The sequence below is a fragment of the Cetorhinus maximus genome, chromosome 19, assembly GCF_964194155.1.
Source record: "Cetorhinus maximus chromosome 19, sCetMax3.hap1.1, whole genome shotgun sequence".
Lineage (NCBI taxonomy): Eukaryota > Metazoa > Chordata > Chondrichthyes > Lamniformes > Cetorhinidae > Cetorhinus > Cetorhinus maximus.
The window spans coordinates 10,924,030-10,949,090 of record NC_135897.1 but is presented as its reverse complement, the minus strand read 5'-3'; the positions used below and the strand labels follow the sequence as shown (position 1 = coordinate 10,949,090).

Below are 25,061 nucleotides of genomic sequence, written 5' to 3'. Positions count from 1 at the left end.
CTCCTCACAACTCTGCCCAGTTTTGTGTCGTCAGCAAACTTGGAAATATTGCATTTGGTTCCCTCATCCAAGTCATTTATATATATCGTGAATAGCTGGGGCCTAAGCACTGATCCCTGCGGTAATCACTTGTCACCACCTGCCATCCAGAAAAAGACCCATTTATTCCCACATTCTGTTTCCAGTATGTCAGCCAATTCTCAATCCATGCCAGTATGTAACCCCCGATCCCATGTGCTTTGATTTGTTCTGGGGGTTTTTCAGCCTTAAAGAAGACCAAGGGTCAATGGAGCTCTGTATAGGAGAATTGTGAAGGAGCCCTTTAGTTCTCTCTGGCAACTAAAGACCGGCCAATTGTTCAGGGCACTGAATACTTTCTGATCTTCCCCTCTTATTGATTCCAAGGAGTTACCAAAGTATTTGCGAGGTTACCACCAGTGCACAAAGGAAGATGCCATCCAGATTGCTGCATTCCTTTACAAAGTGAAGTTCAATGACGACAAGTCCCAGTTTCTCAATATTCCCAAAATGTTGAAGGATCTGGTTCCTGAGGATATGGTTCGGATGTTGTCACCAGAGGAATGGAAGAAGGTAATGAAAAGTGATCTTTCTATTTGTTATTAGAGGATTAACCAGGGGCTCATTATATCTGTTGGAGGGCAGACCTCACCACCTCACAAGGAAGGGGAAAGTTAGGATGCAAGTGTGTCAACCAAGAGAGCCATGGAAACAGTGAGCTGGGAAAAGCTCCGTTACCTTATTGTACTAACTCAGAGCCACTGTTACAGGAGAAGTAACTGTTGGCGGTCATCCTCTTGTCCAGTCCACTTGTCTCATCTCAAACCAACTTTCACCAGCTGAGCGGGTTTACGCCCACAGTGACATCGTTCTGATCCCACTTCATTCAGATTATTGCACCATAGCCACTTGCTTCTGTGCCCAAAACCATTGAAACCAGAAGTTAGAACCTGCCAGCCACTCACTATTAAGTAGGGTCCTATTAAGGTCAGTGGATAAGGGAGGACTACAGTTAGGTGAAAACAAAATTGTTAAATGAGGACCTTCAGAGCAGTAGAGAGATGGTGCAAAGTGCATTATCACAGTGCAGTGTGAAGGAGATCATTAGAAGCCAGATTTGTGTTAATCCCAGAAGGTATGCAATTACACAAAAACAATCATAAATGGTCTTTCTATTGACTGAAGTTTTTATTCCCCGAGGCTAAGCCAATGACTTACAAGCCCAGTGTTCACAAAAGAAACATATCTAGCATCCTCGGTACCTGGAGAGAGTATGATACTGAATTGGCACCTGACATCTTCTTTCAAGCTTAAGTTTAAACTAACTTGGCAGAGGTATGGGAATGAGGAGATAAAGTTGGAGAGGAACACCACCAGGCACAGAGACTGGGAGAGATACATAGTACTAGAGTGAGAAATAATAAGATATTAGATGGGGCAGTAAGAGGCAAAGTAATAAAAATGAACATAAATGTGTTTAAATATTATATAAATATATTTCTTATAAACATATAAGATCCTGAGGGGTCTTGACAGGGTGGATGTGGAGAGGATGTTTCCTCTTGTGAGAGATTCTAGAGCTAGGGGTCACTGTTTAAAAATAAAGGGTTGCCCACTTGAGACAGAGATGAGGAGAAATTTTTTCTCAGAGGGTTGTGAGTCTTTGGAACTCTCTTCCTGAAAAGGTGGTGGAAGCAGAGCCTTTGAACATTCTTAAGGCAGAGACAGATAGATTCTTGATAAGCAAGTGGGGTGGAAGGTCATTGGGAGTAGGCGGGCATGTGGAGTTGAGGTTACAATCAGATCAGCCATGATCTTATTGAATGGCGGAGCAGGCTTGAGGGGCCGCGTGGTCTACTCCTGCTAATTCCTATGTTCGTACAAAGTCTAAATTAGGGTTGCTGTGCATGCATCCTAGATTACAGTGTATAAGTGAACCTGGTGTATAAGACGACCCCATTTTATCGGCCCCAAAAATCATATTTCTGCACATGCTCTGTATATACGTCAACCCCCTTTTTCAGCCACGACATGTTATACTTGCATTAGTAGTATTAGCCTCAATTTTTCAGCTCAAAATGGATGTTTGACTCACTTATAACTGGGTGCAAGGGGTCAAGCAGGTGATACGGGTTGTGTTGTGAAGATGCGCAGGAGTTTAAGTCACACATACACACAGAGCAGACCCTGCGTGACGAACAACAAAGACTTTTATACTTGGCGTATATGGTGACCCCTGCTTTTGGCCAATGTTTGGAGGGTTCAAAGATGGACTCACAGACCAACACCAAGGTTTTTGTGAATGTATGGAGTGTGGTAAATAAGGTTGGTGAGCTGCAGGTGCAGATAGCCAAATGAAAATATGATGTTGTAACAGCGACTTGGCTCAAAGAAGGGCAGGACTGAATATTAAATACTTCTGGATACAAGGTGTTCAGGGAAGATAGGGAAGGAAGGAAAGGAGGTGGGGGGGCGGCAGTATTGATTAAGGAGAGAATTGTGGTGCAGGAGAGAGAGAATGTCCCAGAGGAGTCAAGGGCAAAATCTTTTTAGCTAGAGCTAAGGAACAAAAAAGGTACAATTACATTGCTCGTGTAGTCTGTAGGCCACCAAAGGTGTAGAGGAACAAATTTGCAAGGAAATTACAGAGAAGTTCAAGAATTATAGAGTAGCTATAATAGTGGGACTTTAATTATATGAATATAGACTGGGATAGCAAGGGGCAGAGAGGGGCAAGAATTCCCAGTGTGTTCAGGAGAATTTTCTACATCAGTAGATTTCCAGTCCAAGGAAAAAGGAGGCACTGTTAGACCTGGGCAGAATTTTACACCTGCGGGATCTTATGGTCCCACTGGAGTTGATGGGCTTTTGAACGGCTCGCCGCATTTTACACCCCTACCCCTGCCGTGATGGGGCTGTAAAATTCCAGGAATAAGGTGGGCCAAATGGGTCCATTGTCAATAGGGGAACATTTAGGGAGCAGTAATAATTGTATCATAAGGTTTAGGCTCGCTGTGGAAAAGGTCAAACAACAATCCAGAGTAAAAATAGTTAATTGAGGAAAGAGCCAATTTCAATGGGCTGAGAATGGATTTGGCCCAGATAAATTGGACGGAAAGGTTGGCAGGCAAAACTAACCAAACAACGGGCTGCCTTTAAAGAAGAGCTGGTTTGGGAACAGTTAAGGTATATTCCAATGAGGGGGAAAGGTAAGGCAAAAAGATCCAGAGTTCCCTGGATGATGAAAGAGATAGAGAGCAGGATGAAGCAGGAAAAGGGTGTATATGACAGATAACAGGTGGATGATACAATTGAGAATCAGGCTTGACATAGAAGGTTCAGGGGGAATTGGAAAAGCGAATAAGAGAAGCAAAAAGAGAGCATAAGAAGAGACTGACAGCCAACATAAAAGGGAATTCAAAACTTTCTATAGGCATACAAATAGTAAAAGGGTGGTAAGAGGAGGAGTAGGGCTGACTAGGGACCAAAAAGGTGATTTACACATGGAGGCAGGGGGCATGGCTGAGGCATTAAATAAATACTTTGTATTTGTCTTTATCAAGGAAGAAGATGCTGCCCAAGTCATGGTGAAAGAGGAGATAGTTCAGGCACTTGATGGGTTTAAATTTGATAAGGAGGATGTGTTGGATAGGCTGATTGTACTTAAAGTTGTTAAGGGACCAGGAATTGGTTGAGATGCATCCAAGGATCCTAAGGGAAGTGAGGGTGGGAATTGCAGAGGCACTGGCTATATTTTTCCAATTCTCCTTAGTTACATGGGTGGTGTCAGAGGACTGGAGAATTGCAGATGTTATGCCTTTGTTCAAAAAAGGGAGCAAAGCTAAGCCCAGCCCACGCTCTAGGAATTTTTGCCCCTCTCTGCCCCTTACATTACCACTATCCCAGTCTGTATTCAGATAATTAAAGTCCCACCATTATAGATACTCTATAATTCTTGAACTTCTCTGTAATTTGCTTGCAAATTTGTTACTACAACTGCAGGCCAGCCAAGTTAATCTCAGTAGTAATGATGATTTGGGACAAAATTAATAGACACTTGGGAAAATGCAGGTTAATTAAGGTAAGCCAGCTTGGATTTGCTGAGGGCAAATTGTGTCTCACTAATTTTCTTGAGTTTTTTGATGAAGTAACAGAGAGGGTTGATGAGGGTAATGTTGTTGATGTGGTGTACATGGACTTCCAAAAGGCATTTGATACAGGTGCCACACAACGGACTTGTGAGCAAAATTAGAGCTCATGGAATAAAAGTAGCAGCTGTAACAGGAGCAACATGGGAAGGAAATGGGTTGAGTGACAGGAATCAGAGAGGAGTGTATTTTTGGACATGAGGAAGGTTTATAATGGAGTTCCCCAGGAACCCTGCTTTCCCTTGACATGTATTAATGACCTAGGCTTTGGTGTACTGGGCGGGATTTGCAGATGACACAAAACTTGGAAGTATCATGAACTATGAGGAGGATGATGTTAAACTTCAAAAGGACATAGACAAGTTGTGGAATGGGCAGACAAGTTAAATAAAGTGGGAAAACTCTCCACTGGTTGGAGTCATACCTAGTACAAAGGAAGATGGTTGTGGTTGTTGGAGGTCAGTCATCTCAGCTCCAAGACATCACTGCAGGAATTCCTCAGGGTAGTGTCCTAGACCCAACCGTCTTCAGCTGCTTCATCAATTACCTTCCTCCCATCATAAGATCTGAAGTGGGAATGATTGCACCATTCGCGACTCCTCAGATACTGAAGTAGTCTGTGTCCATATGCAGCAAGATCTGGACAATATCCAGGCTTGGGCTGACAAGTGGCAAGTAACATTTGCGCCACACAAGTGTCAGGCAATGACCATCTCCAGCAAGAGAGAATCCAACCATCTCTCCTTGACATTCAATGGCATCACCATCTCTGAATCCCCCACTATCAATATCCTGGGGGTTACCATTGACCAGAAGCTGAACTGGACCAGCCATATAAATACTGTGGCTATAAGAGCAGATCAGAAACAGGGAATTCTGCGACATGTAACTCACCTCCTGAGTCCCCAAAGCCTGTCCACCATCTACAAAGCACAAGTCAGGAGCTTGATGGAACACTTTCCACTTGCCTGGATGAGTGCAGCTCCAACAACACTCGACACCATCCGGGACAAAGCAGCCCACTTCATTGGCACTCTATCCACCATCTTAAGAATTCACTCCCTCCACCACCGATTCACAGTAGCAGCAGTCTGTACCAGCTACAAGATGCACTGCAGAAACTCACCAAGGCTCCGTTGACAGCACCTGCCAAACCCACAACCAACACCATCTAGAAGGACAAGGGCAGCAGATGCATGGGAATACCCACCTGCAAGTTCCCTCTCATTGAAATATACCTTACCCTGACTTGGAAATATATTGACGTTCCTTCGCTGTCGCTGGGCCAAAACCCTGGAACTTCCTCACTAACAGCACGGTGGGTGTACCTATGCCACAGGGACAGCAGCGGTTCAAGAAGGTGGCTCACCACCACCTTCTCAAGGGCAATTAGGGATGGGCAATAAATGTTGGTCTTGCCAGCAATGCCCACATCCTGTGAATGAATTTTTAAAAAGGAGCAGAATAACCTGGGTTCATTTGCACAAATCATTGAAGGTGACAGGACAGGTTGAGAGAGCAGTAATAAAGTATACAGGACCCTGGGCTTTATTAATAGGGGCATAGAGTACAAGAAGAAGGAATACAGTATAGAATCCCGGTTTGGCTTCAACAGGAATACTGTGTCCAGTTGTGGCCAGCACACTTTAGGAAGGACGTGAAGGCAGAAAAGATTCATGAGAATGGTTCCAGGAGTGAGGAAGTTCAGTTATGTAGAGAGATTCGAGAAATTGGGACAAGATTTGGTCGAGATAGTCAAAATCGTGAAGGGACTGGACAGAGTAGATATGGAGAAACTGTTCCCATTGGCGGAAGGATCGAGAACGAGATCGATTTAAGGTGATTGGCAAAAGAAGCAATGGCGATGTGAGGGGAAACATTTTTGCACAGTGAGTGGTTAGGATCTGGAATACTCTACCTGAGTGTGTGGTGGAGGCACATTCAATCATGGCTTTCAAAAGGGAATTGGATCATTATCTGATGAGGAAAAACTTGCAGGGCTACAGGGAGAAGGCGGGGGAGTGACAGTAGGTGAATTGCTCTTGCAGAGAGCTGGCACAGGCAGCTTATACCCTCCAGTGCTGTCACCATTCTATGATTCTATGATTCAAGTTCAATGTATTGAAAAAATTAACTCGGAGAGAAGCACTTTTTTTTTAACGTAGGGAGGAAGCTGTGAAGTTTGTAAGTTATTCCAAAATATACACTGAATTCTGTTCATCCACTCATTCAATGTTAAATAAATTGTTGGTTTAAAGCTTCCCTTAGCCTGATCTGATGTTTAATTGAGTTACTTACCCATGAGAGGGCTATCACGTGGAGACACCTAACACATTCTAGTGAGGCAGAATACAATGGCAAGGACTTTCTTTTGGACCTTCTGTTTACATTAATATTGCACTGATAAAGGAACACTCCAGATCATTAGGGACATGAAATCCATGTACAGGATTGCTCAGAGAACCTGAACTCAAGGAGAATATCCTGTATCAATATCCTGACATCCTGGGGGTTACCATTGACCAGAAACTGAACTGGACCAGCCATATAAACACTTTGGCTACAAGCAGGTTAGAGGCTAGGAATTCTGCAGTGAATAACTCACCTCCTGACTCCCCAAAGCCTGTCCGCCATCTACAAGGCACGAGCCAGGAGTGTGATGGAATACTCTCCACTTGCCTGGATGAGTGCAGCTCCAACAACACGCAAGAAGCTCAACACCATCCAGGACAAAGGTGCCGCTTGATTGGCACCCCGTTCACCATCTTAATAATTCATTCCCTCCACCACTGATGCACAGTGTTAGCAGTGTGTACCATCTACAAAGTGCACTGCAGAAACTCACCAAGGCTCCTTCAAGTGCACTCTCCAAACCCATGACCTCTACCATTTAGAAGGACAAGGGCAGCAGATAGATGGGAACACCACCTGTTCCCCTCCAAGCCACACACCATCTTAACTTAGAAATATATTGCCGTTCCTTCACTGTCGCTGGGTCAGAATCCTGGAACTCCCTCCCCAACAGCACTGTGGGTGTGCTATACCAGATGGACTGCAGCAATTCAAGAAGGCAGCTCACCACCACCTTCTCAAGGGCAATTCGGGATGGGCAATAAATGCTGGCCCAGCCAGCGAAGTCCACATCCCATAAATGAATAATTTTTTAAAAATCCAAAGCCCAAAAATGCAACAAGGTTGAATACACATTTCAACATATTACCTGGATGGAAAGGTAAACCTCTGTCTATCTTGGAGCCTGAGGGCAGTGCAGATTGAAAACCTCTCCAAGGGTTATTGCATGTGAGGGTTAACCACTCCCTTGTTGGATTTCTTTTACAGTGTATTGTGGCCATGTGTAACAGGCATACAGGGAAGACAGCAGATGAAGTCAAGCTGGCATTTCTCAAATTGCTGTACCGTTGGGCAACATTTGGATCGGCCTTTTTCGAAGTGAAGGTACGGTGTTGCTGTGGAGTGATTTGCAGCCATGGATTTCAATGTGTCTGTGCATTTCAGTGCTACTGAGTCCATGAGCACATTATCTGTATTTATTAATGATTCCTTTATCCTGGACCAGGTTTCGAATGAATGGAATAAAGGCAGAACGCATTCAGTGGCCTAATTTTCAGGCCGTGGGTATTTAACTGTTGCTGACTCTGCTTGCCCGGAATAAGAGAGAATAAATGAGGAAGAGTAGACAGCCATAGAATGATAAAGCCATAGGGCAGAATTTTCTGCCTGCCGGGTGGGCGGGTCCGTCTCAATCTCCAGCGGACGGGGAGCCGATCCCCACCAATGAAGTAGGCCGTACCGGCATTTTACGTGGGTGGGCCAATTAAGGCCCGCCTAGCATGACGTCCAGCGGGAAGCTATGCGCTTCCTGTGCGGGCGGGGGGGAAGATTCCCCAAAAGCGAGAGTGCGCTCTTTCACGCATGTGCACGAAAGAACGCACATCCCCCTGAGGCTAAGTGCAGCCTCAGGGAGATCGCTTCCACTTTGAAAGAAAAAATTCCCTAACATGTCCCCCTCATGTGACAATGTGCATGTTCATAATTTACAGATTAACTTTATTAAAATTTTTAACAACCTGCTTGAAACCTCATCCCACCTGTGGATGAGGTTTCATGTTTTCTCTATTTGCCGCCGGGGCTCCTGGCCTGCCTGCCAACCTTAAGGTTGAACAGGCAGGTCCTTTAATTGTATAATTGATCTGTCAATGGCCTCAATTGGCCATTGACAGGTCAGCAGGCCCACAGCAAAATCAGCCTTCCTGAAAATTTAAATGGGGTGGGATGATGTCAGGGGCTCCGCCCGATGCCATCCCATGTCATTTTGTGCGTCGGCGAGCGGGCACCACCCCCTGCTCGCCGATGGAAAAATTCTGCCCATAGAGTTTTAAAGCATGGAAAGAGGCCCTTTGGCCCATCGTTTCTGTGCCAGTCATCAAGCCCCTATCTACTTTAATCCCATTTTCCAGCACTTGGTCCGTAGCCTTGTATGCTATCGCGTTATAAGTGTTCATCTAAATACTTCTTAAATGTTGTGAGGGTTCCTGCCTCCACCACCTCTTTCAGGCAGTGAGTTCCGGATATCCCCTACCCTCTGGGTGAAAATTTTTTCCTCAAATCCCCTCTAAACCCCTGGCCCCTTACCTTAAATCTATGCTCTCTGACTATTGGCCCCTCCACTAAAGTGAAAAGTTTCTCCCTATCTACCCTATCTATGCCCCTCATAATTTTGTACACCTCAATCAGGTCCTCCCTCAGCCTTCTCTGTTCTAAGGAAAACAACTCCAGCCTATCTAGTCTCTCTTCATAGCTTAAATGGTCCAGCCCAGGCAACATCCTGGTGAATCTCCTCTGCACCCTTTCTGATGCAATCACATCCTTCCTATACTGTGGCGATCAGAACTGCACACAGTACTCCAGATGTGGTCTAACTAGTATTTTATACAGCTCCAACATAACCTTCCTGCTCTTGTATTCAATGCCTCGACTAATAAAGGCAAGTATCCCATATGGCCTCTTAACCACCTTATCTACCTGTCCTGCTGCCTTCAGGGATCTATGGACATGCACACCAAGGTCCCTCTGATCCTCTGTACTTCCTAGGGTCCTACCATTCATCAGGCACTCTCTTGCCTTGTTAGTCCTCCCAAAATGCATCACCTCACACTTTTCAGGATTGAATACCATTTGCCCTGTTCTGCCCATCTGACCAGCCCTGTAGTCTAAGGCTTTGCTCCTCACTATTGGCCCTTGGCCCTTAACACCATGAAGGGAATTTCTTCACTTGCCTGGAGGGCCTCATCCTCTCTCTCACCATCTGCTGTCTTGCTTCAGCCTGATGTGGAAGGGCCACTCATGATTCTGTAACATTACCATCAGGGCTCTATTGATATTATGGAATTCCGATTAGTGTTTATTTTCCCAGCTAAATCCAGCAGCATTGAAATGGGAGATGGGCAGGCAAGGATTGGCAAATGTAGCCGTTGCATTTTAACTACTCGCCCAGCTGGAAGAGTTCGAATTCTTGCTGTATACAGTTAATTAGTGTTTTGGGGCTTATTTTCACTAGCCCCATCTGCTTCACAAGGGGTGGAGACAGCCCTGAAATGCAGTCAGTAGCCTTGGTGGCGGCCACCCCGGTTTGATCTCATATCCCCAATCTTGCAAAAGCAAAATACTGCAGATGCTGGAAATCTGAAACAAAAACAGAAAATGCTGGAAAAACCCAGCAGGTCTAACAGCATCTGTGGAGAGAAAAACAGAGTTAGCGTTTTGAGTCCGTATGACTCTTCTTCTTCGTCAAAGGATCTGTTGGTGATCTGGGCCTGTAAGGAAGTAGGGTAATAGGTCTGTAGGGCACCACTGGCTCTGTTGGGGTCAGTGGGTCTATAGGGATCTCTGGGTGTGTTGGCAGCCACTGGTTTGCTGGTAATGTTACAATCCTTGTAGCGACTGATAACTTTTGAAAAGAAATTAATTTCCCAGCAATTCCCAGATGGAATTAACTGAAGGGCAAGATTTCATATTTTTAGACTTTTACTGTAACAAAGTAACTAAACTGAACAAAATACAAACACTGCTTGATTGCCAACTAATACATCAAACTAAAGAAAAGGTATTTTTGTGTTAACTAACAGTCGAGATACATCTTGCAATCGTTTTTGCTGTGCACCGCACTTCTGGCACGTATCTAGCATTACAGGAACAGTTCCAAAGTATCTCCAAGCTCTCCAACAGGCATAATTCTCCCCGCCATGCTAGGTCTAAATGTCCAGTGTCCTTCAAAAATTGTTCCACTCAGCCTGAGTTTTCCGGATCCAATTTATACCAGCAAGGCCCACCTCAGTTACTCCCTGTTTCTTAAATCTCCAAAAGCCCCATCTGTTCTGTTCCCTTCCTTTCAAACAGAAAAAAGCTCTCACTAGCATCCTGCTTGGTGGTTAACACGAAACAGTCCACCTGCTTCATTACAGCAGTAGCTTCTTTGTTTCTCTGCTTCTCAAAAAGCATCTGCCCTTTGTCAGTAAGACACTGCATGAAGGTGTTAAGACTGTCACTTGGCATTTCAATAGGTTTTGGTTTGAGTTTCACCCCATGGCAACCAGGTCACATGGGCATGTCTCCGAGCAGGTGTTTGTCATGACTCCACCATCTCCCTTTCATCTTAAGGTAAAGGAGAAATTTTAAAACATAACCATTGTGTAATGCTCAGCATTCATGACAGGTGGGGGGTTCAAAAGCTCTCATAGTCAATCTCTATGTGTAGTTGAACCTATTACATATTATAGCCCAGAATATCCTGGGAGGTTTTGGTCTAACTGTGGCATGATTAGTGTTACACCAGTGTCTTTTCCTGAGGAAATTGCACAGAACTGATTTACCTGATCTCAGCTAAAACACCATTTATGAATTTTCTCAGTCACCCGTGCTGCTTCTGTTATGCCCAGCAGTGTACCCTGCTGTTCATTTGCATAGCTCCTCCCCCTTGTCAAAGCCCAACTTAGACAGGTTTAGCATGAGTGATAGATGGCATAGATTGGTGATCTGGGACTGTGGGGAAGTGGGTTAATAGATCTGTTGGGCACCACTGGCTCTGTTGGGGTCAGTGGATCTACAGGGATCTCTGGGTGTGCTGGCAGCCACTGATTGTGTTGAGGGTAACTGGGTTTGTTGGTGGCGGAGATCACCATTCCACAATTTAGATCACTGATGGACAAGTGAGTGGGCTGCATGAGTGGCCCTCCATCTCAGTGGGCCACAAGATTGAATTCGGGCATGAGCACTAACCTAAGGATTTGCGGGGCGTGCTGGCTGAACCATAGCAGCGCTTTGATTGGACGCAGAGGGAGCCCACGGCTCTCGCAGTCAATGTTGTGTGCAATCAGCACGCACCTCTCTTCACGTGCTCTTGCTTTATGTGCGTACCACTTTAGGAAAAAAACTACGCGGACGGAAACCAATGGAATCTGGCAACCCTACATGTGGGCAACGGTCAACAAAATGTCTTGCGGGCCGCACTCAGGAACCTGATGGGCCGCAAGTTGCCCATCGCTGACTTTGATGCAGCTCAGCCTAAAATCACCTGATCTCAGCACAACTGAGATCGTTGGAGTTTGGTGGTTAATTTCTTGGCGATTTTGCCGATCCATTATTAGTTACTCCCTACATTATACTTGGCGCTGTCAGTTACGGCGCCTCGAAAATTTTCCAATCCTTTGCGCTCCCCACTTCCCTGCCCCATGTACATTCAGAAGGTCCAAGCAGCTGAAATGATTAATCCCTGCCCTTGAAGAGGAGCAACACAGGGAATAGGTTCTGAGAGTGAAGGAGCAACATGGCACATATTGAAATCACTCACTCAGTATGGCATTGCCAGGAAATTTCTAAGCTGCTGCTGCTCCACTGTTCCTTCATCAGAAGCACAGTGTGAACCCCATTTACACTAACCTGTGCCAGTAATGCCGGCAGGCCAGGAGCAGCTCCAAGGAATTTTTCCATCAATATCACTCAAAATTAAAACTACATCTGGTAGTTGCTGTGTTTTTATAATGATATAAAGGCCCCAATCACTTATAAAGGATTGTGTAAACACGTTGTAGGTTCGTTTATTAAGACTAGGGGTGGGATTTTCCGCACCCCCCTGCCACTGGCATCGTCCGGTCCCACTGCAAGTCAATGGACTTCTTGACTGGGGCACTGCCTCATCCACGGTGGGCCCCGCTCACAACAGGGCTGGAAAATCCTGGCCTATGTATAACACGGGTATAGAGCTTGGATGCATCAGAGCTGTGCGTGCGCGCTCTGCTAAAAAGCAAAAGCAAAACTAAAGCTGGATAACATGACATATTTCCTTTCTAATGATGTCTTGCTGCAATCCCTTAAAGGCATATTACAACAGTAGTGATTCTTAGGGGCTTCTGAAGTGCCAGTTGGTGTCAACTGTGGCTCAGGGGTCTGAATCAGGAAGTTGTGGGTTCAAGTCCTACTCCAAAAGCATGAACACAAAATCTAGGCTGACGCTCCAGTGCAGTACTGAGGGCGTGCAGCATTTCTCTTTCAGATAAGACATTAAACTGAGACCCCTGTACAGGGTGGGTGTAAAAGACCCCATGGCACTATATTGAAGAGGAGCAAGACAATTCTCCTGCTGCCCTGGCCCTCGATGAACATCACTGAAACAGATTATCTAGCAGCTTCTCTCCTTGCTGTTCTGTGCAAACTCACTACCACCTTTCCTACAGCTCCAAAAATCTTGGCTGTGAAGTGCCTTGGGATGTCCTGTGGTTGCAGAAGGTGCTATAGAAATACAAATTGTTCTGTTTAAATAATTTAGATATTTACATGTTCAATGTGTAACATGTTAACTGTTGTTATTTTTGCCGCTGATGCTTTCTATACCGGCACCATGGGTGAATAATCAAATGAATCTGCTTTGGGACTTTGCAATGGAGCCACCTGCCTTTTCAGTTGTGTGTAGAAATGAGGGACTAAATCAGGTGATAAAACCTGACCTCAGCTGGATAACACTGAGTTCAACCCTACAGTCACACTTCCTTCTCCTCATTATGAAAGTGTTGGTGGTTTTTACCAGACCACTAAATGACGCTGCTGTGAAATATCAGAATGTTCTGCTTCACACTCCAGACATGCACATCCGCTAAACAACAACACAGACACGGGCAGTAAAATCCTGAAGTAACCAACTTGTCTACCAGGAAGGGAGGAGGTTTGCACTGGACACTGCTTTAGTGTCTGTCGACATCTGGAGTGTAAAATGGGCCTAGGCCCTGACTCTGGCCTCGACCCTGACCCCAACCCCAATTACGATCCCGACCCCTGACCGCAGCCCCAGTACTGACTCCAACCCTTGACCATAGCCCCAGTACTCACACCTGATCCCAGCCCCAATACTGACCCCTGACCCCAGCTCCACTTGCAACCTACATGGACAAGGTTAAGATTTTAGTTTCTATGAGGAATATACTACTTTAAAAATAGTATCTCCTGTTTGAACACAAGCGGGCAACAATTGATGGCACTATGTTTGTTTTACACTGGACTTCACCTTCTGGTGTGGACTCTAACGACATCTGCAGTGTAAAACTGGCCTAGGCCCTGACTCTGGCCTCGACCCTGACCCCAACCCCAATACTGACCCTGGCCCCAGACCTCACCCTGACTTGTGGTCCCAGCCACAGAGTTAAGCTCTGAAAGAAATTTCACCAAAAGCCCCAATTAATAGCATAAGCACAGGCAACAGCGTAAATCTCGACATTATATCTCTGCGTGGAGTAATCCAGGAAATTCAGGTCATTACATGTGTGTGCATGTGCATACACATGTGCACACACCTTGGTTTATCATGTACACGTGTACTGTTTGTGACTTTATTCAGTGGTTCAGTGTGGCTATACTGTGGAGCATGGATGTTACTGTATGCAATGTCTAGTCCACAGTATAAAAGACTAACATTAATTTAATCCTAACTTGAATTCTGAAGATGCTAATAAATGTCTTTTGCAGATATTAATAAATCACTCTTTTTCCATTCTAGCAAACATCTGAACCCAATTTTCCAGATGTTGTGCGGATAGCCATCAACAAACAAGGGGTGACAGTGATAAACCCACGGACTAAGGTAAAGACTAAGTACCTGGCCGCTTCTGAACCCTGACAATCAGAGACTCGTGTCCTCTAACAGAGGGAACAGGGGGCTCAGAGAGACAAAAAAAATAACCTGTGTTTATATAGCGTCCTTCACAACCTCAGGATGCCCCAAAGTGCTTTATAGCTAACTAAATAATTTTGAAATAATTTACAGTTGTTTTGTAGGAAATAATGGCAGATAATTTGCACATAGCGAGTTCCCATGGTTTGAGAAAATATCCTCAAACAACTCACATCTCATTGATGTCATCCAGGGGCCTCAGTGCCCTGGGACCGGTGAGGGCTTCCATTCCTGAGGGCTGTCCAGTCAGCCATTCTGCACAGTGTCTGTGTGTGTGGATTGCAGGATAGGCACGCACTCTGAAATGGCAGGAGTATAGGGGGGAATGGCAAAACAATCAGACCGAGGAGGGACTTAATCTGGAATGGCACCCTGTATTCATGACCCTGCTTTCAGTGTGTGCCCACCGCCACCCCATCCCCTACCCTCTCCAGTGTTCAGTGTGTGCTCCCGTGTTCAGTGTGTGCCTCTCGTGTTCAGTGTGTGCCTCTCGTGTTCAGTGTGTGCCTCTCGTGTTCAGTGTGTGCTCCCATGTTCAGTGTGTGCTCCCATGTTCAGTGTGTGCTCCCATGTTCAGTGTGTGCTCCCATGTTCAGTGTGTGCTCCCATGTTCAGTGTGTGCTCCTATGTTCAGTGTGTGCTCCCTGTGTTCAGTGTGTGCACCCTGTGTTCAGTGTGTGCCTCCCATGTTCAGTGTGTGCCTCCCATGTTCAGTGTGTGCCTCCCGTGTTCAGTGTGTGCCTCCCGTGTTCAGTGTGTGCCTCCCGTGTTCAGTGTGTGCCTCCCGTGTTCAGTGTGTGCCTCCCGTGTTCAGTGTGTGACCCCGTGTTCAGTGTGTGACCCCGTGTTCAGTGTGTGACCCCGTGTTCAGTGTGTGACCCCGTGTTCAGTGTGTGACCCCGTGTTCAGTGTGTGACCCCGTGTTCAGTGTGTGACCCCGTGTTCAGTGTGTGACCCCGTGTTCAGTGTGTGACCCCGTGTTCAGTGTGTGACCCCGTGTTCAGTGTGTGTGCCCCCGTGTTCAGTGTGTGACCCTGTGTTCAGTGTGTGCTCCCTGTGTTCAGTGTGTGACCCTGTGTTCAGTGTGTGACCCTGTGTTCAGTGTGTGACTCCGTGTTCAGTGTGTGACTCCGTGTTCAGTGTGTGACCCCGTGTTCAGTGTGTGACCCCGTGTTCAGTGTGTGACCCCGTGTTCAGTGTGTGACCCCGTGTTCAGTGTGTGACCCCGTGTTCAGCGTGTGACCCCGTGTTCAGTGTGTGCTCCCTGTGTTCAGTGTGTGCCCCTGTGTTCAGTGTGTGCTCCCTGTGTTCAGTGTGTGACCCTGTGTTCAGTGTGTGACCCTGTGTTCAGTGTGTGACCCTGTGTTCAGTGTGTGACTCCGTGTTCAGTGTGTGACCCCGTGTTCAGTGTGTGACCCCGTGTTCAGTGTGTGACCCCGTGTTCAGTGTGTGACCCCGTGTTCAGTGTGTGACCCCGTGTTCAGTGTGTGACCCCGTGTTCAGTGTGTGACCCCGTGTTCAGTGTGTGCCAGTGTCCGAGCTGTCTCTGTTGTAGAATTCCTGCGTTTGCTCTTTACACATCCCATATTCTTTCTTGTTGGCAATTGCACACTTTTGTATCAGCTTTGAACTTTCTGTGGGAGAACATTAATTGCTGTGTGTGGATGTGTATCGGATGTGAGTTGAAGCCTCCATTTCTGATGCTCTGTGTTGTCGCATTGATTGTTGTCGGCTTATATTAAACAGTTTTGAAGTACGGAGTACAGTGTGGGGGGAGTGGGGGTTGGGGGGGGGTGGTTTAGGTTGCATGTTTCACACAGATGTACTTGCTGCTTGTTGTGACAGGGGATCTGCTCAGTGCCAGGCGCCTCCTGGGGTCAGATGGTAAACTGACACCTTCCCTGCAACTCACGGAACTATAACCATGTAATTTCACTGCAAAACGATTTGCTCCACATCAGGACTGTGTCCGCAATCCTGCCCAGCTGCTACTTGCTGCACCTCTGAGGTTTGGGACTGAAAGGGAACTGGGTTCAGTCACGGGGCTGTTCAAAACAGATGGGAGGGAAGTGAAAGTGCCTGGAAGGGGGAGGGGATGATAGAGGTGGGGCTGGTGGGGGTTCAGCTCCCTCCGTCTAGAGTCAGTTGATCAATTGGGGTTCTGGCTCTTTGTGAATGAGGTCCTGGTGATCACAGCCCTGCTCTCCCCAGGTGAACAGGACCCACTGCAGCTGCTTGAGAACCCCTCCCCCCACCCACTCGCTATCAAGGCCCATATGGGAATTTTTCGAAAAGGTGAGGTCAGGGTATTGAGGTTCCTGTGTGTTACTTTAGTGAAACTGTTTTATCTCTTTCGATTCGCGAAGGCTTGGAATTTTATTAAAATAGCAAAACCATTGAAAGATCAGATGGAGAAATGTGTTGTAAGTGACGTGTTTGTGCCATAACACAGTGAATCAATTCTCTCTGTATACCAGGGACAACAGTGGAGCCAGTACTGACTCTCAGGGGACATCACTTGAGCAACATTGAATAATCCTGGTCTTTTCTCCTGTCCATCAATCAACTTTCAGTCCATGTTGATAAATTTCCACTTGTACCATACACTTGACTCATTGCAGCAAATCTCCTGAGCAAATTTCTTATAAAATTCATTGATATTGTCTGTACTGTTGACCCCTGTAGTTTCTATCTGCCACAGTACAGAACAGTCATTGGTGTTCCACAGGAGCAAGTTGAAAGATGATGTGTCTCTCCCTCTCCCTCTCTCTCGCTCTCCCTCAGTTTGTGTTCACAGGAGGGCACCTAGATCTAGTACCACCTTGCTGTCCTATGACAAGGGGTGTGGCAGTGTGTTTTGTGTATTGTAGTTCCACAGAGGAGGGTTAAAGTTGCAACTGTCATGATATATCTTCCTCTCTTTCTCTCTCACATACAAACATTTAAGACAGCAGGAAACAGCCAGCAACCCAGGCTGATTTGTGGAGGCTTAACTTAGTCTGTGAGAGACTTGAGATAGTTGGTATATAGTTTTTCTAAAAACTGTTTATTTACATTATTTACAAGAGTTCATAGTAAGTACATGGTTTGTGGGACACAGACTGTTCTGTGTCTAGCTCTCTTGGATCCTCTTGATCATCTGACCCTTAATGTCATAGTTACATCACTAATATAATTATGGTCTCATTGACATAATCATTAACCCATTACTCTACACACGTGAAATGTCCAACTGCACCCCCAGACCTGAGACACAAGTGTAGGCGTATGTGGAGGAAGGGTAAAGCAGGCATATCTAATATTACATGGCCAATTCTATTAGTTTAATGAGTTTATTGAAAGTTGGGTCATTTTATATTGTGTTTGGTTTGTCCAGTGTTGCTCAAGGCTCCACTGCTGCCTAAAACCTGAATCCCCTCCTTTCTCTAGTTTCTCTCCTATGACCTCTTGCCTTCTCCGAACTCTCTTTGCCCATGAAGCCCACCTCCTACTCCCTCAACCCTATTCCTACCAAACTGTTGACCCTCCCCCAACTTCCTTTCCTGGCCCTGTGCTTGTTAGCATGATAAGTGGTTCTGTCTCCTCAGGTATTGTCCCCGTCCTTTTCAAAACCACGATCGCCATCCTGTCTTCCAAAAACTCATGCTTGAATCTCTGTCCTTGCAAACCGCCGCCCCATCTCTACCCCTCTCTTTCACCCCCAAAGTCCTTGAATTTGTCACCTCCCAAATCCTTGCCTACAACTCCATCTTTGAACCCCACCAGTCAGGTTTCTGCCCCTCCCCCAACACAAACGGCCCTAACCAGAGTCACAAATAACATCTTCTGGTTCAAAAAGTGACCAACCCAATGTTCACTTTTTAATATAGCCCTCTCAATCCCATGATATCTGTAGGCCCTATTTGTAGGTGTTACACCACAGTCCAGGGAGAGTGGCATTCAATTGGCAGTGGCCACCTCTGGATGTGCCATCTTCCTGGTATGACTAATGTTGTTGCACCTCTTTAGGTATCTTACTGTTGAGATGTTAGTGGGGCTTACGGTGACTCTCAGCACCCATGTGGTCACCAGTGCTGTTGGGACCCTGGAGATCACCAACTTTACACTAGACAAGACCATCAACAGTGCTCACCAAACAGAAACACACACAGAGAGGCTCTTTCACCCTAACCTTGGCAATTGTCCCTTCAGGTGTGTAGGCTCTAAACTCTGGAATCCTCTCTGTAAATCTCTGCACCTCTCTATCTTGCTCTTCCCTTTTAAAACCTACCTCTTTTGACCAAACTTTTGGTCACCTGTCCTAATTTTTACAGAAGCTTTTCATGGGATGTGGATGTCGCTAGCTAGGTCAGCATTTATTGCCCATCCCTAATTGCCTTAGAGAAGGTGGTGGTGAGCTGCCTTCTTGAACCGCTGCAGTCCATGTGGTGTAGGTACACCCACAGTGCTGTTAGGAAGGGAGCTCCAGGATTTTGACCCAGCGACAGTGAAGAAACGGCGATATATTTCCAAGTCAGGATGGTGGGTGACTTGGAGGGGAACTTCCTGGTAGTGGTGTTCCCATGTGTCTGCTGCCCTTGTCCTTCTAGATGGTAGTGGTCATGGATTTGGGACATAAGTTCAAGGTGAGGGGCAGGAGGTTTAGGGGGGATGTGAGGAAAAACTTTTTTACCCCGAGGGTGGTGACGGTCTGGAATGCGCTGCCTGGGAGGGTGGTGGAGGCGGGTTGCCTCACATCCTTTAAAAAGTACCTGGATGAGCACTTGGCATGTCATAACATTCAAGGCTATGGGCCAAGTGCTGGTAAATGGGATTAGGTAGGTAGGTCAGGTGTTTCTCACGTGTCGGTGCAGACTCGATGGGCCGAAGGGCCTCTTCTGCACTGTGTGATTCTGTGATTCTGTGATTTGGAAGGTGCTGTCTAAGGAGGCTTGGTGACTCCTTATATGACTTGGTGTCAGATTTTGTCTGATAAAGTTCCTATGACGCACCTTGGGATGTTTTGTTCACTTAAAGGTACTATATAAATACACGGTGTTGTTATTGTTACATAGAGACACTAGATTACGTGCCACCAAAGAGAATGGCAGTGCCATAGAGATTTGACTGTAAGTGAGGATGTACAGGTAGAAAATGGATTCTATCAATAATGTATAAATAATGATGATTTTGACCTCATTAACTGTTTCATAGAATAGTTCCGATTAAGATTATAAGAAACAGGAGCAGGTGTAGACCATTCAGCCTCTTGCACCTGCTCCATCATTCAGTACAATCATAGCTGATCTTCAAACTCAACCCCACTTTCCCGCCCGCTCTCCGTATCCCTTGATTCCCTGAGAGACCAAAAACCTGTCTATCCCAGCCTTAAATATATTCAACAGAGGAACATCCACAACCCTCTGGGGTAGAGAATTCCAAAGATTCACAACCCCCAAGTGAAGAAATTTCTCCCCCTCTGAGTCTGAAAGAATTGATGCCTTATCCTGTGTCCCAGTGTTGTAGCTTCGCCAGCCAGGATGTGTGTCTTTATTTCATTAAGAATACCCAGCAGCAACTGAGGCCCCTGCATACTGATGGCCGAGCTCTGGGTCAATGAATTGCTACTCAGGCTCTTGACGTTTCTCTGCTGTCTCCTTGCAGGTGGCTTTAGTGACTCATCCGTACAATAAAATCTCCAACTGGTGCAGCGGCAGTACCTATTTTCACATGTCAGTGGGCAGCCTGGTCCGAGGAGGAAAGATTCTCTGTGAGACTTCACTGGTAAGGATGGTCAGTGACCAGAGCGGCAATGGGGGGTGTTAAACTGTGTTTCATTCTTTAACCATTTGCTTATTTAATTAAAGGGTTACAAAATGGACGACCTCCTGACATCATATGTGAGTGCGTATTTAGCTACTGCAAAGCAGAAAACAGCTCGATACCTTGCCTGATGAGACCAATGTTAAACGATTTGGACTGCCAACTGTTGCATGAGACTCTTACTACTCTCTCTCCCTCTCTCTCTCTCTACCACACCCTTATCTTCCTCTTTTCCAACGTCTCTCAAACCATTTCTCTCTCTTTTATTTTATCCCCCCTCCTTCTCCCTCTCTCTTCTCACTTCTCTCTCTCCAGTTTTTACTGAGCTGTCACTTCAGGGTTGAGAATATTTTTGATGAAGCTGTTAATGATCAGAGCGGGTCTGTGCTATGGAGCAGTACCTTTTTAGCAGTGGATGTAATTCTGATGCAATCAATGTGACTTACACCTGAAGTGATTAATGTTACTTGTAGATTTTTTAACAGTGCCTGGGGCCCCAAATAACATACATAAAGACCCTTCTGTTCTCCTTCCTCCAGGAGCTTGTGGAGCTGACCTTAATATTTAATAGGTGTATTTATGGGAGACAGTGACGTAGTCTAATACTCTGGGGACACAGGTTGAAATCCCACCATGGCAGCTGGTGCAATTTAAATTCAGTTAATAAATCTGGAATTGAAAGCTAATCTCAATAATGGCGACCATGAAGCTGTCATCGATTGTTGTTTAAAAAAACCCCATCACTAATGGTTCACTAATGTCCTTTAGGGAAGGAAATCTGCTGTCCTTACCTGGTCTGGCCTACATGTGACTCCAGACCCACAGCAATGGTTGACTCTTAACTGTCCTTTGAAATGGCTGAGCAAGCCACTCAGTTCAAGGGCAATTAGGGATGGGCAGCAAATGCTGGCCCTGCCAGTGATGTCCAGATCTCATGAGAAAAAATAAAGAAGAGAAATATGGTAGTGCCTGTCTGATTCATTCACCGTGAACTCAAACCTTATAACTCACCCTCTTAAACATACACATGGGCGGCATTCACTGCAGCTCAGAAAGGTTTATGCTTTTGGATACCTGAGGGGGATAGACAGAAAGAAGTGCATTTATATAGTGCCTTTTAATATAATGAAACATTCTAAGAACACTTGGTATTTATGTAACATGGCTGGTTCCTTGATTCTTCATGTCTCCGGTGAACCTGAAGCTCCTGAGCTGTGACGCCAATCTGTGGATCTCTGACCATCTCCCCGGAATGCAGCATCCTCCCAGTGACATTCAGCCTCCTTTTAGGGTTACCGACTTTGCGTGGGTACATTACTGGAGGAATTAGCAGATGAGCTCTATGCTCCAACACCTCCCCTCCCCTCGCCCAAACAACTGGGAGCTGACTGGCATATGATCTGAGTTATTCCATATTTGCAGTGGGTGGTGAGCCACCCTACCACATATTTATTCTGTCCTTCAGTCCTCGTTGGCCAGGCCTATGTGTTTTGTCAGTTCTTGTGCCTTTGATCGTAGGGAGCTCAGCAGGTGTTTCACATTCTTCTGTGTGCGTCTTCAATAAAGTTGTTAACTCAAAAAGTTTTTGATTTTTGTTTGGTGAACAGGAATTTGATGTGATCATGTTAACTTTATCCGCTAAAAAATAGCACATGGAAGATTTTCAATTGCCAAATTCCCACATCAGATCACCAGTGTGTAAATTAGTTACTGACGTACATTTTCTGGGAGCAGGCTGCTCCCTAGTTGGCAATAAATGAAATTCAATATTAACAGTGTCTCTGTGTTTTTACTGAATGTAAAAGGGAAGCACATTCTGATGTGGATCTGGGAATGTGTAGGTGATATGGGTCCGAGTTAGGGAGATCGAGGTAACGATGCTCTGGGTGATGAGGGTGTGACTAACAATGGTCTGGCTGATGAGCATGTGAGTAACAATGCTCTGGGTGATGAGTCTGTGAGTAACAATGATCTGGGTGATGGGAGTATGAGTAATGATGGTCTGGGTGATGAGGGTGTAACGATGGTCTGGGTGATGAGGGTGTGAGTAACGATGGTCTAGGTGATGAGAGTGTGGGTAACAATGGTCTGGTTGATGGTGTGAGTAACGATGGCCTGGGGAGGATGGTGTGTGTAATGATGCTCTAGGTGATGGGGGTGTGAGTAACGATGGTCTGGGTATGAGGGGGTGATTAATGATGGTCTGGGTGATGGGGGGTGAGCAACAATGGTCTGGGGATGAGGGTGTGAGTAATGATGCTCTAGGTGATGGGGGTGTGAGTAATGATGGTCTGGGTATGAGGGGGTGATTAATGATGGTCTGGGTGATAGGGGTGTGAGTAATGATGGTCTGGGTAATGGGGGTGTGAGTAATGATGCTCTGGACAATGAGGGTGTGAGTAATGATGGTCTCGGTGATGGGGGTGTGAATAACAATGTCTTGGTGATGAGAGGGTGAGTAACAATAGTCTGGGTGATGAGGGGGTGAGTAATGATGGTCTGGATGTGAGTAATGATCTCTTGGGTGATGGTGTGAGTAACAATGCTCTGGGTGAATAGGGTGTAGGTAACAATGTCTTGGTGACGAGAAGGTGAATAACAATGGTCTGGGTGATGGGGGTGTGAGTAACGATGCTCAGGATGATGACGGTGTGAATAATGATTCTCTGGGTGATGAGGGTGTGTGAAACAATGCTCAGGTGATGGGGGTGAGTAACGATGGCCTGGATGATGCACTGGGTGGACTTCCAGAAGGCATTTGATAAAGTTCTCTATCAAATACTGTTATCTAAAGTTGAAGCTCATGGAATTGATGCAAATTATTGACCTGGTTAGGAAATTGTGGTCAATTGAGTGCAGGAGACAGCGAGTAGGGATAATGGGCAGGTACTCTAATAGAATAATGGGCAGGTACTCTAATAGAATAAAAGCAAAATACTGCGGATGCTGGAAATCTGAAACAAAAACAGAAAATGCTGGAAAAACTCAGCAGGTCTGACAGCATCTGTGGAGAGAAAGGCAGAGTTAATGTTTTGAGTCCATATAAATTCTTCAGAGCTGGAGAGAAGTAAAAATGTGATGAAGTTTATACTGTTTAAGGAGGGTGGAGCAGGGGGTGGATAGAAGGCCAGTGATAGGTGGAGGCAAAAGAGAGATTGCAAAAGATGTCATGAACAAAAGAACAAAGGGATGTTAATGGTAGTGGTGCTGACTAAAGGAGGTGCTGATGGTGGCGTTAAGGTCAGAAATCAGAATGTGATAATAGCAGGACAAGGGTAAGTACTCTGGAAAAACAACATGAACAAGGGACAAAACAAAAACAGAATTACCTGGAAAAACTCAGCAGGTCGGGCAGCATCGGTGGAGAAGAAATCAGTTGTCGTTTCGAGTCCTCATGACCCTTCGGCAGACCCTTCTGCCGAAGGGTCATGAGGACTCGAAACGACAACTGATTTCTTCTCCACCGATGCTGCCCGACCTGCTGAGTTTTTCCAGGTAATTCTGTTTTTGTTTTGGATTTCCAGCATCCGCAGTAGTTTTTAGCTTTTTGTTTTTATGAACAAGTGACAGATGGCCCTAGTGGGGGTGGGGTGGGGGGAGGGGATGATAGTGGGAAAAGATCGAAAATAGGATAGAAGGTGGGGATAAAACAATGAATAAAAATGAAAATAAATAAAAATAAAATTAAGTGGTTAAAAAATAAAAATTAACAAATAAAAATGAATATTGAAAGAAGGGGATAAAAAGGGATGAGGATGGAGGAGAGTTCATGGTCTGAAGTCGTTGAATTCAATATTCAGTCCGGAAGGCTGTAAAGTGCCTAATCGGAAGATGAGGTGCTGTTCCTCCAGTTTGTGTTGGGCTTCACTGGAACATTGCAGCAGGCCAAGGACGGACATGTGGGCATGGGAGCAGGGTGGTGTGTTGAAATGGCAAGCGACAGGGAGGTCTGGGTCATGCTTGTATACCTAAAGGATTAGAATACAAGAGGGTAGAAGTCAAGCTTCAGCTGTACAAAGCTCTGGTCAGACCACAAGGAGAAGAATGTTAAATTTGAGGAGTTAGGGCACCAGAAGCCAATATAGATCAGCGAGCACAGGAGAGTTTGGTGAGCAAACACGATCAGTTGTGTGAAAATGAGAGAAGAATCTTGTGGCTCGAGATCACTTCCAGCTGAAGCAACTTGTTCTTCTCATTATTCCGATTATTCTGTGTGTGTCAACAAAAGCTCAGACATCAAAGTCATCTCTGGGTAGGGAGGGGTTATGTGGTGCGGGGAGGGGGTGGGTTACAACTCATCTATGGGAGTAATATAGCGCCGGAAATTCCTGGGAGGAACGATTGTCCTATGGGGAGAGACTGAGTAGAATGGATCTGTAGTCTCTGGAGTTTAGAAGAATGAGGGTTGACCACATTGAAGTGTATCAAATTCTGAGAGGGTAGAAGCTGGGAGAATATTTCCCCTGATTGGAGAGTCCAGTACAAGGGATCAGAGTCTCAGCATAAGACATCAACTATGTAAGATTGAGGTGTCAAGAATTATTTTTCTCAAAGATTATGAACCTTTTGAACTCTTTGTCCCAGAGAGCTGTGGAGGTTGTTGAGTATATTCAAGACGGATTGATTTTTAGATACGAAGAGAATGAAGGGATACAGAGCTAGTGCAGGAAAGTGGAGTTGAGGTAGAAGATCAGCATGATCTTATTGAATGGAGGAGGAGGCTTGAAGGGCCGAATGGAGGAGGAGGCTTGAAGGGACGAATGGACTACTTATGGTCCCTTTTCTTATGTTCTCCCGATTGCCTGTTGGAAATCAAAGATCCAGGCGCAGAACAGGACTTCTGCCAAAGTCACGAT

General features: G+C 45.7%; 2 protein-coding genes across 4 annotated transcripts in view; one reads left to right on the top strand and one right to left on the bottom strand.

The window, feature by feature from the left end:
* Positions 1–21,028, top strand: part of LOC144693638 (unconventional myosin-VIIa-like) — a 103,534-nt gene extending 82,506 nt beyond the window's left edge. The window contains exons 19-23 of the mRNA XM_078563482.1: positions 406–591; positions 7,506–7,622; positions 14,230–14,313; positions 20,047–20,166; positions 20,250–21,028. Of these exons, the coding sequence (XP_078419608.1) occupies positions 406–591; positions 7,506–7,622; positions 14,230–14,313; positions 20,047–20,166; positions 20,250–20,336 (594 nt within the window). The 3' untranslated portion in view covers positions 20,337–21,028. The remainder of the gene's footprint in view (positions 1–405; positions 592–7,505; positions 7,623–14,229; positions 14,314–20,046; positions 20,167–20,249) is intronic.
* Positions 21,029–21,327: 299 nt separating this feature from the next.
* The window catches only part of LOC144693640 (LIM and senescent cell antigen-like-containing domain protein 1), a 158,418-nt gene continuing 154,684 nt past the window's right edge, over positions 21,328–25,061 (bottom strand). For 2 of the 3 annotated variants that reach the window (XM_078563485.1, XM_078563483.1), the window contains exon 9: positions 21,328–21,843. In XM_078563485.1, the coding sequence (XP_078419611.1) occupies positions 21,644–21,843 (200 nt within the window). In that variant the 3' untranslated portion in view covers positions 21,328–21,643. The remainder of the gene's footprint in view (positions 21,844–25,061) is intronic. The other variant, XR_013579580.1, reaches the window with a different exon arrangement.